This window comes from Cupressus sempervirens, chromosome 3 (genome assembly GCF_028749045.1).
Source record: "Cupressus sempervirens isolate cs-2001-9-10 chromosome 3, ASM2874904v1, whole genome shotgun sequence".
Taxonomy (NCBI): Eukaryota; Viridiplantae; Streptophyta; class Pinopsida; order Cupressales; family Cupressaceae; genus Cupressus; species Cupressus sempervirens.
This window is the reverse complement of record NC_143120.1, coordinates 621,866,640-621,884,361: the sequence shown is the minus strand read 5'-3', so window position 1 is coordinate 621,884,361 and position 17,722 is coordinate 621,866,640. Positions and strand designations below refer to the sequence as shown.

The 17,722-nt window shown below is 39.4% G+C and overlaps 2 protein-coding genes and 1 long non-coding RNA gene across 6 annotated transcripts in view; all 3 read right to left on the bottom strand.

The window, feature by feature from the left end:
• Positions 1 to 17,722, bottom strand: part of LOC149568201 (Protein prenylyltransferase superfamily protein) — a 318,133-nt gene that overhangs the window by 85,128 nt on the left and 215,283 nt on the right. For 2 of the 4 annotated variants that reach the window (XM_089821207.1, XM_089821206.1), the window contains one exon: positions 10,144 to 10,278. In XM_089821207.1, coding sequence (XP_089677333.1) covers positions 10,144 to 10,278 — 135 coding nt within the window. Of the gene's footprint in view, positions 1 to 9,062; positions 9,103 to 10,143; positions 10,279 to 17,722 lie in introns of all 4 variants that reach the window. The other 2 variants (XM_089821209.1, XM_089821208.1) reach the window with 2 other exon arrangements.
• Positions 13,302 to 14,248, bottom strand: LOC149568203 (uncharacterized). The gene is made up of 3 exons (XR_016361662.1): positions 14,089 to 14,248; positions 13,581 to 13,985; positions 13,302 to 13,450 (listed from the first exon to the last, which is right to left on the bottom strand). It is a non-coding gene; the product is annotated as an uncharacterized LOC149568203 (long non-coding RNA).
• Positions 14,560 to 15,106, bottom strand: LOC149568202 (uncharacterized). The gene is made up of 2 exons (XM_089823397.1): positions 14,881 to 15,106; positions 14,560 to 14,762 (listed from the first exon to the last, which is right to left on the bottom strand). Exons 1-2 carry the CDS (start codon positions 15,089 to 15,091, stop codon positions 14,560 to 14,562), a joined length of 414 nt encoding a protein of 137 aa, XP_089679523.1. The 5' UTR covers positions 15,092 to 15,106.

Genomic DNA, 17,722 nt, shown 5'->3' with positions numbered 1-17,722 from the left:
TTGTTTGTTATATCCCTCTCAACAAACTTTAGGGCTACTACGAATGCCTTTTTTTCTGCAAGCATGTCCACTACCTACATTGGGGCTTCTAATTCCACTTCCTCCCATTCCTTGTCAGAATTACATTCTTCATCCCTTTCCTTACCTCTACTCTTCGTCTACAATTTCCCAAAACTTTGCTTCAAACATTTCTTCGAACATCTTTTTGATTGCATCTTGAGACACCCCTTTAAGAGGCATGGTATTAGCCTCTCCTTGTGGCTCCTCTATGACATACACCAAGATCCTAAATTTCCTAGAAGAGATAGTAGCATGCTTTGGTCAACCAAAGACAGTCATATTAGACAATGTAAAATCTTTCCTTGATTCATAGTTGCCTTAGTTGTCCCTTCACAATGGCATTTTCTTAAAGACCTCCAAATATTATCCATAGGATAATTGTCTCGTTAAATTCATACAAAAGAATCAAATCTACTTGAACAAGAGGACAAGTACAAAGCTGAAGTGTGAATGACACAAACACCTGTAGGACACCCTTTAAGCTGACTGCATTTCTCCAAGCCAAATTCTAAAGGCCTCGCCTCATGAGTTGGTATATGACAAAAATACCATTTTATCCATTTATATGGAGCTCCTTGCATTGCAATTATGCAGAAATTAATCTGATCCAGCTCTGGAACCAATATGATGTAGGGAGACTATAAGGCCAACCCAACCAAGTCTCTTCCCTTTGTAATGACTCTAGGTTATGACAAACTTCCTCCCTTTATAGAATCATCCCTACTCCAAGTCCCTGTAGTCCCTTGCAGCCCCAAGATACTCCTATGTCACCTTGACAAAAAACTAATTGTCAAGCATATACTTTCATCCTGCCCATTAAGATTTCCACTTATCCCTTAATGGTCATTCTCCTTGTTAGTGACTTAAACTCACTCCAATCTTCTTAGGCATGTGTTGGACACACATTTGTCTCCTTTGACACAGAGGTCTTGTCCCGATAGTTCCCAAACCTTACACCCTTCTATCTATGCAAATTGATGTGACAAACATCTCAATTAGGCCTAATACTCAAATAGGTTTGCTTGCTTGGTTTTTCCCCCACAACTTAAAATTCTTCCAAATTGTCTGACAAACAAATCCTAGTTTTATATACCCTTTTGGGGTCCTCACAACTTGTCAAGTTATTAGCTCTTCAACTTATACCCTGCCCTCCAAACTATACTTGTCTGAATAGGCCAAATAGGGCTAATTTAGTCTCCTTTCCAAAGCAACTATTCTTTATTATACTCTCCTTACCAATCCAACATTTGTGACACTTTTGCCCCTGTCAAACCACTAAATCCACCCTTAGATTGTGACAAACGCACACTTTCTTTATTGTTACCATTGTTTGCATAATTTTATTACACTGTCAGAGATTGATGCCTAGTTGGGGCTCCCAATTTCTCCTTAATGCCTTATCCTCCTAGCCTATAACCACGAGTCCTATAATACACTTAGGCCTCGATTTCCAATAAGGATTGTAGTTTTTCAATGGTGGAAAGTACCTTAAATCACATTAAAATGATCAAACCCTAGGTTACATAGGATTTCCTAGCTACTTTTAGTAAAATCCTTCTATCTTACAGAGTATGTCACTTTGGTGAAACCCAAAGCCAAAACACAATTAACTCACTCCTCAACACGTCCACGACAAACATTGCAGGAATGAATCAAAGTGAGAACAAACACAAAGATGTAACATGGGAATTGCCAAGAAAAATCAGTTTTATTGTAATCAATTTCACAAAATCCTTCAATCACCCTACCCAAATTGTTCATGGGACTTTAATTCATCCTTGTGAACATTGACCAACTTCTAGTTGTTGGTTGCAACATTTGGCACAAGAAATGTCAAAGTTGTGTTATTTCACAAATTGCTCATTGTCAAACTTGTGAAATGGCAATGACATGTTCCTAAGACACTATTCTACTTGTCCTAGACTCACAATGAACCTTTTAAACAAACATGACCCAATGGCTTATTAATTGCCAATCAAAACAGTAGCCTTACAAGTTGGGTCTTATTACAACTTTGATGTGTTTCCCCTTTCCCAATACATCATTTGGATTTCATAAAGTGAATGGGTGCCCTGGCACCAAGAGGCCTTCATCTTCTCAATTTTTTTCGGTGAGCAAGTTGGGAGCATCATGCACATCCTACTAACAAGCTAAGCGAAATTGTTTACCATGTTCAATTGTGGTGAACCTGTAATCATTGGTTTTCTTTTGGTTCACTAGCTTTTCAATGGGAGGCTTGGCTACCTCCACATACTTGCTATTGTCAACACTCACTAAGATCCTTGACACCACTTTGGAAATTTTGGTCTTAGGAACTTTAGCCTTTGTAACCATGTTGAACTCATGGTCCTTGGTTGAAAGTTCTTCCTTCTTCCTCTTTTGACTAATCACAGTGAGCCAAGGAAGAAGTGTGTAGGAAGAGGACCTTGTAACAGTAGTGGTAACCAAAATAGATCCCAAATTTGTTGATGCAATTAAAATCACAATAGTTGGGGCCTCAAACATGATTGCCACTAGGGGTTTGGGCTACTATGTTTGATTTTTTCCATGAACCGCTCAAACTGTGTTGACGAATATCCATTTACGCTAAGGATGCAACCGCAATATTAGGGATTGGCATGGTGTAAGCATCAAACAAACTTTCAAAGCTGTAATACTGCTCCACTGTCAGAAATGCAAGAGAAACTAAAGAGGTGGGCAAAGGTGGTGTGATCGAAGTTAGATCCTCATGAAATGGTGTTGGCTCATGAAGAAAAGTATCCATGGGTACATGCAAGGGTGAATCCAATGATTCATCTGAGACTAGCATAGAATTTGGAATAGTAGTAGCAACCGGCATTTTTGGAGGTCTCTCCTTTGAGAACAATTTCTTTGCAGCAAAGGAAGTTTATAATCACTTAGGTCAATGTGAATCTATTGAAGTTTGCCGATTTCACCTCAAGCACACATCCCTTTGCTTTGTCACCCTTTATGGTAAACTTTGAAATGATTGTTGTTAAAGATTTCGTGTTATCCTCTTGTTTGCCTCTCATTTCGACCCTTAAATCAATTGGACTAGTAGGATCAAAATCTTTTCCAGGACTAATCTTTATGCTTTTCAGCACTATTTTCTTGACCCAAATATTTGAATTCGCTAGAATAGGCTAAAATGATCCCATGTGGAGACACTCTCCTTGAATGAGTAGGATGAAAATGGAATATGTAGCCTATCAAGATGATGCTCGTTGTATTCCAGATCCAGAATTTGATTATCATCTTTAACCCCTGCAAGGATCTCTGCAAGATTGAAGTCCACAATTTTCTTTAGAGTCAACAAGTAATAGTCCCTCTAGTGAATGTCAATCTCTATGCCTAAATCAACCCAAATGTCTTTAAGATGGTGAACATGGATGTAGGGTTTTGTAATGTTGTCATTCGTGCCCGCCCCAATAAAAACAAACCATGTCATGAATTTCTTCAAATTAATCCTTTGAAGATTAAATTCCATGTTTTTGGCTCTAGGTAACGTATCCAATTAATAACTGCCAATCTTTAAAGGATTTCTGAATGAAATCACAACACCTGGCCTATGCAAAGAAAATTGGTACGTCAGAACTGGCATCAGCTGCCTCCCCAACTCCATGAGGATAATCTTGTCAATGGGTTTCTAGGAAGAATGTGTGACTCATCTCTGGAATAACCAACCCTGAAAATGTGAATTTCGGAAACCGAAAGAACAAACAACCATATTCGTTCACCTTAGCCCAAGCCCCATTGGATACACGGTTCTTTGGAAGCTCCTTGTTGAATAAGTACATGTAATGCCCAAAGAAAGCATCTTCATCCTCTTGTAGTGCATTATGTTGGACCCCCAGGTGAGCTGATCAAAATACTACCAAACTGGCACTGTCATGCAATTACCTGTCATGCAATTACCCTTTGTAGATATGCCCGAGAAAGAACCTAGGGTACTAGCAATGAACACTAGGTATGCTTTCATGTAGAAGGTCCCAATTCAAGGGAATTGATGTTGGACTAACCGCCAACGTATGTTGGACTAGATGGTTCCGGCAGTGTTTCTGTAGCCGATAGAATGATTGTCGTCGGCGTTCGGCGGTGTTTCTGTAGCCGACGGTGTGATGTCCGGCGGTGTTTCTGTATTCTGTAGCCGAAGTCGTTGGTAAATAGTTTGTAGCAGATAGAATATTTGTGGCCGACAGACTCCTTTGGGAAGGTTCGACGGTAGTATTTATATCCCGTCTGGGATCATTGTAAATCATCATTCATCTACTATTGCAAATCTTATGAAGCATATTGTATATCTGGCGTATGCAAATATTATTCTGCTATTATTGTTTGTATGCGTTGAATTCTTTACCAGTACGGTAACATTTGGCGTCGTTGCCTTATGAATCTGGAAGGTGGGAGGAATGAAGATTAATGCCAAATCAGCTTAACAAGGATCGAAATAAGGCGAAGGGAAAAGATGGAATCCATACTGCGCAAGAGAATTTAATTCTGGCACAGCAAGCCGAACACCGACGGAGATTTCAGAAGATTGCCGACGGACACCAGAGCACGGAAGAATTATTGAAGGAGACTCGGCAGCGGGTGGAATTGGTGGAAGAAGCACGGGAGGAGTTCTTGAACTTGTGTTCGCCAAGGGAGGAAAACTCCGACGGAAGAGCATCAACTTGCACGGCTTGCAGTGCCGATGGAGCACGAGCGTGGAGTGATCACTTCGTCCAGGATAGACTTCTGCGAGAAACAATTTCAGAGGATCTTTCTTCTTCACCAAGGTTCGCAACTGTCGACACCTCTGGTGCGGGAGTGCAGACCGCCGGTGTGGGAATTCAGATTGCCAGTGTGGGAGTGCCGACCGCCGGTGTGGAAGTGCCGACCGTCGGTGTGGGAGTTCAGACTGCTAGTGTGGGAGTGTCAACCGCCAGTGTGGGAGTGTCGACCGCCAGTGTGGGAGTGTCGATTGCCAGTATAGGAGTGCAGACCTCCGGTGTAACAGTGCAGACCTCTAGTGTTGCGATGGCGGGATCCAAAGAGAAGCTGCCGAAATTTGAAGGCGATGGTACAGCCGACCCCATCCGACATTGTAAGACGTGAGACGATCTGGCGGGCAAATGGAATCATAGATGCCGACGAATGGGCCAGGCAATTTTCGGCAACCCTACGGGGTGTCGCGATTGATTGGTTTTCAGATATGGATCCACAGAAGCTGGATACCTGGGATAACATTAAAAAGGAGTTCCTGGCGAAATTTAAACTCTTACGGGACGATAATGAAATCATAGCAGAGATTTTCAATACGAAACAGGGGAAGCACGAAACTGTCCGCGTCTACACTAGGAGATTAAAAGACTTAATAAACAAAATGGAAAGTAAGCCGGCAGACGGATTGCAGAAAAGGTGGTTTGTGGACAGCCTACGCTCGCAGTTGCGGAGGAAAGTGAAAATTGTGCCACCGTCGTCATATGTGGATGCTTATAACAGAGCACTGGACCTTGAAAGTGCGAACAAGACAAAGAAAAAGAAAACTAGCTCCTCTGACTTTGATGACGACAAATCTGCTGGAGATGATAGCAGTGATGACGAACGTAGTAGCAAAAAGGTTCGTGCCTTACAGAAGGATATGGTTCGAATGATGAAGGAGTTTAAAAATATGTAGAAGGAGCCAAAAGGTAGTGAACTGTGGTGCATGGAATGTAAGATTGACGGTCATATTAAGGGATCGTGTCCGAAGAACCAATTCTGTGACATCTGTCAGATCATGGGCCATTCGACAAAGGACTGTCCCTTTAACATGAAGACAAGAGAATCTCCGCAGGTGCTTCTTACGCAGTAGACTTCCCCTTCGGGCAATAACAGAAATGCAAACATTGATGGTGCCACGTCTGGAAGATACAGGAATTATCGGCGTGGACAAAATAACAACAACAATAACAATACCAATACGAGCAAAAGCCGGATCCAGTATGATGCAAACGGACGGTCGATTATTCAATGCCGAGCATGTAATTTGTGGGGTCATTTTGCGCGGGATTGTACAACGGCAAACACACCGAAATTATTATGCAGATGGTGCGGACCGGGCAATCACGAAGATTCCAAGTGTCCAAAGGCTGGAGTAAACTTGATCACTGTTGGCACGGATGTAGAGGAGGTTCTGGCAATTACATGGATGCAAGCGGAGGAAAAGAGAAAAGTGGGGGATGCGCAGGCGGACATTGCAAAGGCATTGTCAGCGGGGACATCTCAGTTGAAGGATATCACTGGCACCTTGGCAAGCAACTTCGCAGAACAAAACATTGTAGGACAAATCTTACAAACGGAGATAACGATCAAGATAAGTGACCTCCTTCTCACAATGCCCCAGTTACGGATGGCCATTCTGAATCATACACCGTTTCTGAAAGCATCGGAGGACATAGGAAGGGATAGTAGGGAAGTGATGACAACAGACCCAATGCTGCTGGCACTCACATCCGGACGGCATCCGGCAGTCGTCGAAATGGGGATTTTGGGAAATGTTTTGACAGACACAATTGTCGATGGAGGGTCGGACGTGAATGTCTTGCCGGAGGATACTTGGAAGAAGTTGGAAAAGCCGACATTGTGGCCACCTGCATTTCAATTGCTCACGACAGACCAACATGGAATCAAACCGTTGGGAATCTTGAAAGCGCAACTGGTAACAATTGATACGCAACCATTTTTATTGGATTTTGTGGTCATTCCATTAAAAAGAAAAGGATATGATGCTATTCTGGGACGGGATTGGTTGGTGCAAGCAAAAGTAAAACATGATTGGAAACGAAATACCCTATCAATGGAGCACGGAGGCAAAAGATTCACAATTGACCTGCATACACAAATGGTCGGTGAGGAGGCAGCATCGTCAGATTCAGAAAGTGACGGCGAAAGTGATAACGAAGCAAAGAGGAGAATGGAACCAAACGAAGAGGGAGTATTGAGACTTGATGGAGGATCGAATAACGACGACCTGGACTCGGTGAATGGCCTGTTCCACTGGTAGATAGAAGACTACGAACTGTTTTCGAGTTGCACTATGTTAATGGTCGATGAACGTGACAAAACACAGGAAAATGAATGTCCGGAGGAATGCAGGGGAGCGGAAGAAGGAAAAGCTGCCATGGCTGAAGCTGAGGGGAAGAACATACAGTTTGAACACAGAAAAACGAAAGATCCCACTGTCCGGTACATGGTGAATGGACCGCGCGGAAAGAAAAGGTTACACCGCAGCATAAAATTAGTGGAAGGGCACCGACAACAAGGAAATAATCTAGTTGCGCGACGACTGCAGGCACAATGGGCGACGGAGGTGGCACAGAACAGACGTAAGGCGTACGACGGTCGGAATGAAATCAAAGTGGAAAATTTTAAGGCCAGATGGGTTGGACCATATCAGATTTAGAACGTCGGCGACAATGGAGCAATCAGATTATCAAATTTGGACAGGCAAAAGGTACCTCCGGCAGTCAACAGATCCAAATTCAAAATATATGGTGCCAGGAAGACTCCGTTGCTGTCACAGGATGGCCAGCTGACTCCGTCGTCGTTGCAGAATGGCGACGCTTGGAGGCAAAATGGAGGTACCTCTGTTATTCGCTCGAGAAGCAAAAGAAGAAATCTCTTTAATCTTTTATGCAAAATCTGAAAATGAAATAAAGGAGATTTTCCGATTTAGAAAGATTGCATGAGTGAGACTTAAATAGATTATTAATCTTGACTCAGTCCTTGCAAAATGAATGCATTCTTGAGTCAAAATTTGTTGCTTGCCAAGTGTGGGAAGTTCAAGATTAAAAATGCACAATAATAGTAACCATTTTGACCAAATCATATGCAATATGTAATGCTTATCACAAATGGCATCAAATGCAACTTGAAAAGAGTTATAAACAAGATGGAAATGAAATGCAATGCATTAGAACCACCTTGAGACAGAAACTTGAAGATCTGGTCAAGAAAAATGACCAAAAAAGAGGTGTTTTTGAGAAGAAAAAAGTGCCCTAAACAGGCTGAAATGAGAATAAAACACCTCAAAATCTGCAAGTTTGATGAGCTAAGATTCATCCTTGATGAATTTCAGGCAAAAATGCCCCTATTAGAGACACAAATTTGAAGTGTTTTGGTGATGAATCTCCTGTGTTCACTCTCGAAAAACCCGTCCAGCCAAAAACACCCAAGAAGAGTGGGTTTTCTAATCTCAAAAACATGTGGTTTTTGCTTACAAAAACAGGAGTTGATCACAAACATATGTAAAAATGAGTAAAGTGGGGTTTTTATCACACAAACATGCTTTTGTTCCCAAAATTCCCACCAAATGCTTCAAGTCATTATAGATACATTTTTTCATATGCAAAACACGTGCTCAGGCCTCCAAAATCATCGCCCATATGCATTTGGTTAAAAGCACTTCAAGCTACCCATTTCGTTACACTACGCTAATTTGTATCAAATGTTAAAATGACAAGTGTCACTCATCCATGAGTTTGCATGCTCTTTCCATCTGTGAACGGCATGCATTTCATGTGTAAGGGAATGTTGGAAACATGAAATGTTACAGTACTTTTGAGTTTCTCTTAGAAGCATAGTAGTACTCTCTATGCAAATATTTAGTTAGAACGCCACTATTTTTAATTGGAATTATACAAGGAAAAGTTCAACTGTGTATGTGTCTCCATTCTATAATATAACATTTCTTTGAAAAAAAAAGTAAAGGTTGTGATTTTCTTCAGGCACATTTTTTTTATTGAATTATTTTCTTACTCTGTGTTCAAGAAATGGTGTAAACTCTTTCATGGAAATTAATATAAACATTTGTATTGTAGATGATCATTGAGTAGAATTACAAAAGTTTCAGCGATTAGTGAGCCATATTATTGGAAGGCAGTGATATCTAATACATACTAAATGATCATCAGAAATGCCAAGTGTTAAATGATATATTATATAAAACTTCTGTCTATGATCCCTAAGTAAGCACTAACCTGTCTTTGCATCTCCCTCCAACCTAGGTATACTCTTGAACTGAAAAATATCAAATAAACTGTAGTTATTTTAATTATTTTGTTTCCTTCATATAAGAATTTTCAAGATCATATGGAATGGTCCAATTAGGTGTGCAATTTATAAGTACTTGTCAGCAAGTATAAAACCTTGAATTTTCTATGCCATACAATATAATTTTGGCATGGATTTTCACAGTATCATAAAGGGTACCAACATTGCTTCTGCAAAGCCTAAAGTAGGAGAGAGTATTAAAAAATCCTTCTACCATTTATTGTCCAATCATTAAATGATTTTAATTACTAGATCTGAGAAATCTTTAGAAATTGCTGAAATATAGGTTTGTGAACTAACATTACCTATATTCACATTGTCTTTTGGCAATTGAGTCAATTTAACCGCATGCACATATCACACATACTTGTATATTAGATAGATTTAACATGATAAATGTCACATAGAATGATGCTAGTATAAATATATAGGTCAGTCTTTTTTATTTTAAAGAGAAACTAGAACCATTAATTATTGAGCCTTACCTCTACCATTCGATGGACTTTAGGGCAAAGCAAAAATTCATAGAAGTCCCATGTGATTAGTTGGCCCATATAAAGTCACAAATATTATACCCTCCAAAAAATTTATTATAATCAAATGACATTAATTGTGTAAGATCTTACATGATGAGGTTAAACTCTTACGAAAACCTTCCAAAAGACATTTTGAGACATGGTCATATCTCCCTTACCTAGAGATACACTATAGTACAGTCATATATGAAGTGGCTATATCACACCTGAGTAAGATACACATCATCTTATTGTATAACCAACTACAATTGTATGTTTCAATAATTCCATCTATTACATCTACAAGTTATAGACAATGGAATCAATACACAAATACTTGACATCAATTTTTTCTATGGCAAACACCAATAAGTAACAAACAGAGACACTTTGCCATTACTAAAGAAAATTTTTATTGGAATGATAAACAAGTACCGCACATGAAAGCATGGATGATTATCAAATATAATTCTAGATAGAAAAATAAGCATACTTTCCAAATTAGTGAAAGTTTGCTGCCATCTCCCTCATTATCATTCTGTAAACCTCTAAACAGAATGTTTGGAGAAATATAAGCCTCTACTTTATCAATATGACTTGCCTTTTGGTGTAGTTGTAGAAACAAAACCTGCAAAAGACGGTATATCAATATAGTGAGCTAAAAATAATAAATTGTTCATGTTTTTCTGGAGTTTGAGTATCATAGACAATTATGAAGGATGAACTTATTGTATTTTGAAAGTAAAAGAAAGATTGAACATAATTCAAAGCCTCGAGTTTGAAAACTGTTTAAATCCGAACACATGAGAAAAAACAAAAATATTAAATATAGAAGAAAGAGCAAGAAAAGTAAAGAAGGCAATAATAAACCACTTGATAATAAATCAAATTAAATATCTCTTGTGATTGGTTAAACCATAGATCACATACTCGGACTTGGAGAGTACTCAGCAAGCCCAAATTTTTTGACTCGGCAAAGACTCAGCAACTTAAAAAGTTCTATTATTTCTCATAAAACACATTTCCTTTTTTTCTTCAAAATTCAATTACAAAATATACTGAACGAGTATAAAAACCATGATGAAGTGTTCATTGTCAGACCTCCAGCACTGCCCTAACTTGTCTCCGAATCTCAAACCTAGCCGGGCAACAGCACAGGCACATTTCTATCACTGCTGTAGCACATCTACAATCCTTCCCAGCAATTTCAACCTACATTTTTGCATGCTTTTAATACAGTGGCACCTATCCATCACAATCTCACAACTAGAATGAATCCACATCATTATATTTGCTAGAAACCGCACTCAGGAGTTGCACACATTAGATCAAAGGTTTGATCCAACATATCAGGTCTCCTATAGCCAGCAAGCAGATCCTTCTGGGACCTGTTGTTGTTCCTTCATACTTCGGATAGTTCTGAGTGTTGTTTGGAAAACATTTAGTTCTGTAACCAGAAACTGGACAACAAAATTAGTTGTCAACATTCCTACAGTCACACAGAATATTTGTAATTTTGTAGCACATGTTGGAGAGTTCTGATTGTAATTTGAGTTCACCATACAACATCGTATCTCTCTGGCATTGAATAAAAGATAATCTGGTGAGGCTACAACTTCTATCATAATGATTTGACATCTGACCTAAACTTTGTTGTTCACTGAGGGATTTCCAGTGCTTTTTCCTTAATTACAGTTTGTGTAAGCATTACAAATGGTTTCAGTTGGTTGAAATGTAGAAAACACAAAGGAATCTCATAAAAAATACACAAATCTACATTAGATATATCACAATTTCTCACATAGTACCCATTGCAAATGTTTGATTGTTCAATACACACTGATTACAAAATGACCTCATCATATGAAGCTGGATACTGGAAACGAAAACAGTAGCTTACTACTAAATTACTAACTAATATCTATTATTAATTAATGATTATTTTATTTGAAAATCAACATCATAAATTTCATATTTAGGCACTTAGACATTTAAAGTTTTCATATCTTCCTCTTCCTTGCCCTAGAGAAATAATGGAAGATAGTGCATATGGTCCTCATGCTCGAATCTAACTGCATGTTTGGTGTTGTAGATTGTGCTTGTGGTTCCACCATGCTAGCAGCTGGAAGTGGCTCCTTCTCAACCAAATCAATCTCATCTAATCCAATCTCCGTTGCTTCTGCTGCAGGCAAATCCTCCATAGCCTGCCTCTCAATATAAGCAATCACATCCTCTGTAAATAAGGATGGCTCATTATCCTCCTCAGTCTAATCACTGTAGGGAAGAATGTCATCCAAATCAATGAGTTGATCTGACTGGTCCTGCAGATTTCTTGTGCGAAGCTGAAGGTTATACTGCACAAAAACAAGATCATTGAGGTGTGTTTGTGTCAACTTATTATGCTTCTTTGTGTGAATGGCATCAAACAAACTCTAGTTCCACTCACATCCAAAAGCACTACAAGGTTGACACAAAATTTGGAGGGCTTGCCCTTGCAAATTTGGGGTGTTTCCACCAAGAATTTGCAAATAAGATTTCAATTTTTTGTGTAAATAAATAATATTCTATTAATAATTGCAATTCATAACTTGAAAGATATAGGGATTCACTTTTCTTACTTGGTGATTGGATCCCTCTTCCTCGTACACATGTTTTGGAAGAAAACAATTGCCCCCTTGCTGCCTTATAGCTCTGCAACTCAAAGGATGAGGTCTATTGTTACACTTAAAGGTGTCATCCTCTCAATACATGTGAATAGACCAAAGTTACAAGAATCGGAATCGTATCGGAATCGGCACGGCCGAATCGAATCGTGAATCAGGGATGAATCAGCAAATTTGAAAAAACCCTTTAAATGTAGAGATTTTAACAATTTAAGACTTATTTCATGCACCCTTTATTGAATATAACTTAAACACACTATAACATCATCAAATAGAAGTTAAAACTTAACATACATAAACATGGAACATAAAATCCATCACATACGTAACTATGTTATGTACTAAAATGTAAATTGTAGGCTAGCTGAAGTAAATAAAAATTAAATGATCATAATGATTCAAATCATAGAATGTATGTAAGATGAAGATCCATAAGACATCAAATCATAAATGTATGTAAAAATCTAAGATGAAGATCTATGAAAGTTTGAAACGTATGTCTATCAATGATTCGGTATCACTATCAATATCTATAAACAAAATATAAAAACAAGGCTCCAGCTCAAGCCTCATCATCCTCTAGCTCTATTGCAACCTCAGCCTCAACCTTTGAGTATCCAGTCTGCCTACTAGAAAGGCATCTAAGGTAGGTCCTAGAGGACCACTGAGCCATATCCCCCGCATGGGCAATGTACTCATGAACAACGTCGCTAGGGCCTACGTCTGTGCGTGCGCGTGTGCGTCTACCAATGCCTGAACGTGCTCTAGCTGCCTCCTCTGCCATGGCCACAGCCTCAGCCTCTACATCCACCTGGTCAACCCACGCGCAATCTTCCTTATTGAAGACTGGTTCCATAGCCTCTGTGGTCCACTCTGATTCTGGATCAATCTCCTCCAGAATGATCGAAGAGGAGTCAGTGCCCAAAATCTGTCTAATTCTAAGATGAAGGTTGTAATGAACGAAGACAAGATCATTCAACCTCTACACTGTCGACCTATTTCTCCTCTTCGAGTGGATGTGCTCGAACATGGACAAACTGCGCTCACATCCAAAAGCACTGCTCGGCTGACTCAAATTACAGATGGCAATTTTTTGAAGGTTTGGGGTTGTGGCCCCAAACATTTGCCACCATCTATCTGAAATAAGGAAAAACAAAAACAATTAGTCTCATTTACAAATTACAACTCTAAAATTAATGCATTATATAATCAACTTTAAGTTTAGAATCTAGATTCATGAACATTGAATATATTATTTAATTTTTACCTGGCTATAGTGTTGTCTAAGCATTTATGACCATCCTGCCAGAGAAAAGTGGCCCCTCTTTATTGTTGAACTTGTCTAGCTCAACAATTACAGCAGCGCTATCTTCATTAGTACTCAACCTCTGGATCATTGTGTATAAGCTAGTGAGAACCTCCGATCCGCCTTGAACTCAGGATGGAAACAAAATGCCGGATTCAGATAGTAAGTTGTTGCATGGATGGATCGATGGAGCTGATTTTGCCATCTCCTATCAATGATGTCCCAAATAGGGGCATACCTCTCCTGCACTCTTGCATATTGGGCTCTGATTGCCTCCTTGGCCCTATCCATGCCCTCATAAATGAAACCCATAGAGGGCTTCTCCCTATCAGTATTTCATAACAAAGCTACAAGGGGCTCAATGACCTACATATAAAGTAAAACAAAAATTTGAGTCAAAACTTAAATATAAAATAATATAACTTAAAGTAAAAGTAAAATACTAAATGTTAAATTGCAATACATTTACCCTAAGGATTTCTCTAGCGGGCTTCCAAAAACCATCTTCATCAAATATGCAATCCACCACATCTATCCTTGTAGTGGTCGTAGCATAGGAAGAGGAAATCCACTCCCACCCAACAAAAATGCTCCTCAAATCATCGCTTGATGTCAACAAGGACCGCAAGATGATGAAATTCGAGGCAAACCTTATGATACTTGGGTGAGCTAACTCCTTGCCTCTTGTGTACTTCCTCATTGTGCTAAGGAAAAATGAATGATTATAAATGAACTTACATATGTTTTTTGCCCTTTCCACACATGACTTGACAAACTCAAGTTTGCCAATTTCCTCTAACATGAGGTCAATGCAGTGTGCCGCACAAGAGGACCAAAATCTCCATCAAAAGTTTACCTACAACAATTTTAAGTCAATTAGAAATTCAAATTTCAAACATGTTAGAAGTTAGAACTTAGGAAACTTAGAATTAGAAAAAGTTCAAAATTCAAATAAATTTAGTTTCAAAACTTGAAAAGTTAAAAGTTGACCTATAGCAACATAACTTGTTGCATTATCCGTCACCACCTGGATCACATTTTGTTCCCCCACCTCTGCTATGACTTCCTCAATAGCCTCACATAAGTATGTGGCATTTTTTACATGTGCAAAAGTATCAATGGATTTGATGAACATGGTATATCCTACAAGTAACAAAATAACGAATTATAATGTTAACAGTTAAATGGATCATCAACAAATTAGCATTCAACAAATCAATATTTACAATTATGTATGTAGCAAAGTAGAATGATCAATCACCTCCACAGGATACAAGAAAATTGAGTGTTTTATTCCTCCTATCTGTCCAACCATCAATCATGATGGTGCAACCCTTTGCAATCCACTCCTTTCGGTTCTCCTTGAGCTCAACCCTCATGTCCTCTACCATCTCATCCAAGAGGTATCTGCTCAACTCAACCTCAGTTGGAGCTTTAAACCCCGAACCACAAATAGCAACTGCATCTATCATGTTCTGCCAATAAGGAGCCTTGTCACAAATAAAAATTTAAATGTCAAAGACTCAAATCATAAAACAAGTAGATATGATTAAAGTTTTACTTTCACTTTTAATTTTAACTTTAAAGAAAACAAAGAAAAAAGAATCAATTACCTGGCTGCAACAAATGGAATGTTGCAAAAGTACCAAAATTTGCATATCTCCTTTCTGGCGGCATCATGAATCTCATTGTTCAAACACATGCCCTCAAGCATGGGTTGGGAACTAGGAGTAGTGCGTGGCATAAAGTTATCCATTTTGTTTTTTCGCACCCTAGGCTGCAATAGGTTGGTGTGGGACTCTGTCTCAGTATGTGACCGACTAGCACTAGCACTAGCACTAGCATGAGCAGTAGAACTAGGATGAAAAGGAGGCCTAGAAGAACACTCTCCAACACAACCTACGGATGCGGAAGCTGATGCAGATGCAAATGTAGATGTGGTTGCGGATGCAGGAACATGGGAGCCAATACCCCTTAACCCTTCAAGTTGCATTTTCCTATTCGCTTTGGCTTTTTCAATTTTTTCTAATGCCACTAAACAAGTGCGTTTTGCCTCAGCAATTTGGTGAGTGCAAATTGTAACATCATGTCCAAGTATAGCAGCAATGTAGTATTTCAATCTATAAATACCTCTAGAAGTTATTTTTTCTTTACAAAACATAGATTTTGTTTGATATTTGCTTCTTCCAGGAAACTCTTTGTTATATTTCCAACATTCGTCTTTTTTACCCATTGTGAAAAATGAAAGCAAAAGGCTGCTGCAATAAAAAAATTCATATAAAATATCAAAGTTTGAAGCTAATAAAAACTACAAAACAACAAGCCCTAGTTTGCAATTTAGTAAAAATAAAGAACATTCAAGATTTAAACTAAAAATCTTGAAAACTATAAAAATTTAACAAAAAATGCATAATACACTAACATGCAAAAAAAAATGAGCACTTACCTCTTGCAAATGAGTTGAGGAGTGTTGATATTAACTCTTTAATGCTCCCAATGCAATTGATGGCCTCCCCAAATGGACTGCTGATCTCTTTGGTGCTCTTCCTTCATGCCGGTTGGAAACCTATGGTTTTTCTTTTCTCTTCTTCTCTCTCACTTTTCCTCTCTTCTGTTGTAGGTAAATATTGGGTAGCTGACGGGTCCCTTCGGAAAGGTTCTTGTTATGTAGCCGACGGACCCTTTCAGGAAGGTTCTTGTTATGTAGCCAACAGACCTTTTCGGGAAGGTTCTTGTTATGTAGCCGACGGACCCTTTCAGGAAGGTTTTTGTTATGTAGCCGATGGGCCCTTCAATAATTGTCATGTAGTCGACGGACCCCTTCGGGAAGGTTATTCGGAAAGTATTTATACCCCCTTCGGGAAGCATTGTAATCATCAAATCTTATCAAGCATAATGTAATGTCTTGGCTTGTGCGAATAATAATAAGTTCTATTATTCATATCTATTGTTTGTGCGTTGATTTCTTTACCCAGTACGGTAAAACATTTGGCGCTGTTGCCCGATGGACCTGGTACGATGACAAGCAAATGAAAATTAAATGCCGAATCAGTTGAACAAGAATAAGAATAAGTTGAAGGAAAAGGATGAATTACGCGCAACGCAGGAAACTTTAATTTTGGCACAACAGGCTGAACGCAGATGGAGATTTCAGCAAGTTACCAACGTCCACAAAAGCACTGAAAAATTGTTGGAAGAGACCCGACAGCGGCTCGATTTGGTGGAAGAAGTAAGGGAGGAGTTTCTAAACCTGTGTACGGCAAGGGAAAAGAATCCAGATAGAAGGGGATTGACTCGCACGGCTCGGAGTGCCGAGGGAGCACGAGCGTGGAGTGAACTCTTCATCCGAGATATACTTCCGGAACAGACAGCTTCGGTTGACGAAAACCCTTCTTCACAAAACAACGCGGGTGTCGAAAACAACGCGGTTGTTGGAAATAGTGCAGGTGTTGGAAATAGCACGAGTGTGCAAAACAACGCAGGTGTGCAGAATAGCGTGGGTGTGCAAAACAGCGCAGGTGTGCAGAACAGCACAGGTGTGATACAAAACAATGCGGGTATTCAGAACAGCGCGGGAGTGCAAAACAACGTAGGTACACAACATCTAGTAATGATGGTAGGACCAAAAGAGAAACTGCTGAAGTTCGATGGCGATGGTACCACCGATCCCATTCGACATTGCAAAACATGTGAAACAATCTGGAGGGCAAATGGGATAACTGATGAAGATGACTGGATGAGACAATTTTCGGCCACTCTACGGGGCGTGGCAATTGACTGGTTTACTAGTACAGATCCGCAAAAGCTGGACAGTTGGAATAACATTAAAAAGGAGTTTCTGGCCGAATTTCAACTATTGCGTGACGATAATGAAATTGTAGCAGAGATCTTCAACACTAAGCAAGGGAAGAACGAAACTGTCCGCATCTACACCAGGAAATTAAAAGATTTGATAAACAAAATGGAAAATAAGCCGATGGATGGACTTCAGAAAAGGTGGTTCGTGGAAGGTCTACGCCCAAACTTGCGGAAGAAAATGAAAATTGTGCCTCCGTCGTCATACACAGAAGCTTATAATAGAGCATTGAACCTCGAAAGTGAGC

Bases quoted from the DNA above. Each gene is read 5' to 3' on its own strand.
- LOC149568202 (XM_089823397.1), bottom strand. From the start codon at position 15,091: ATGATAGATGCAGTTGCTATTTGTGGTTCGGGGTTTAAAGCTCCAACT. The intron at 14,763-14,880 runs GTGATTGATCAT...TGTTACTTGTAG, and splicing joins TTTTCTTGTATCCTGTGGAG to GATATACCATGTTCATCAAA.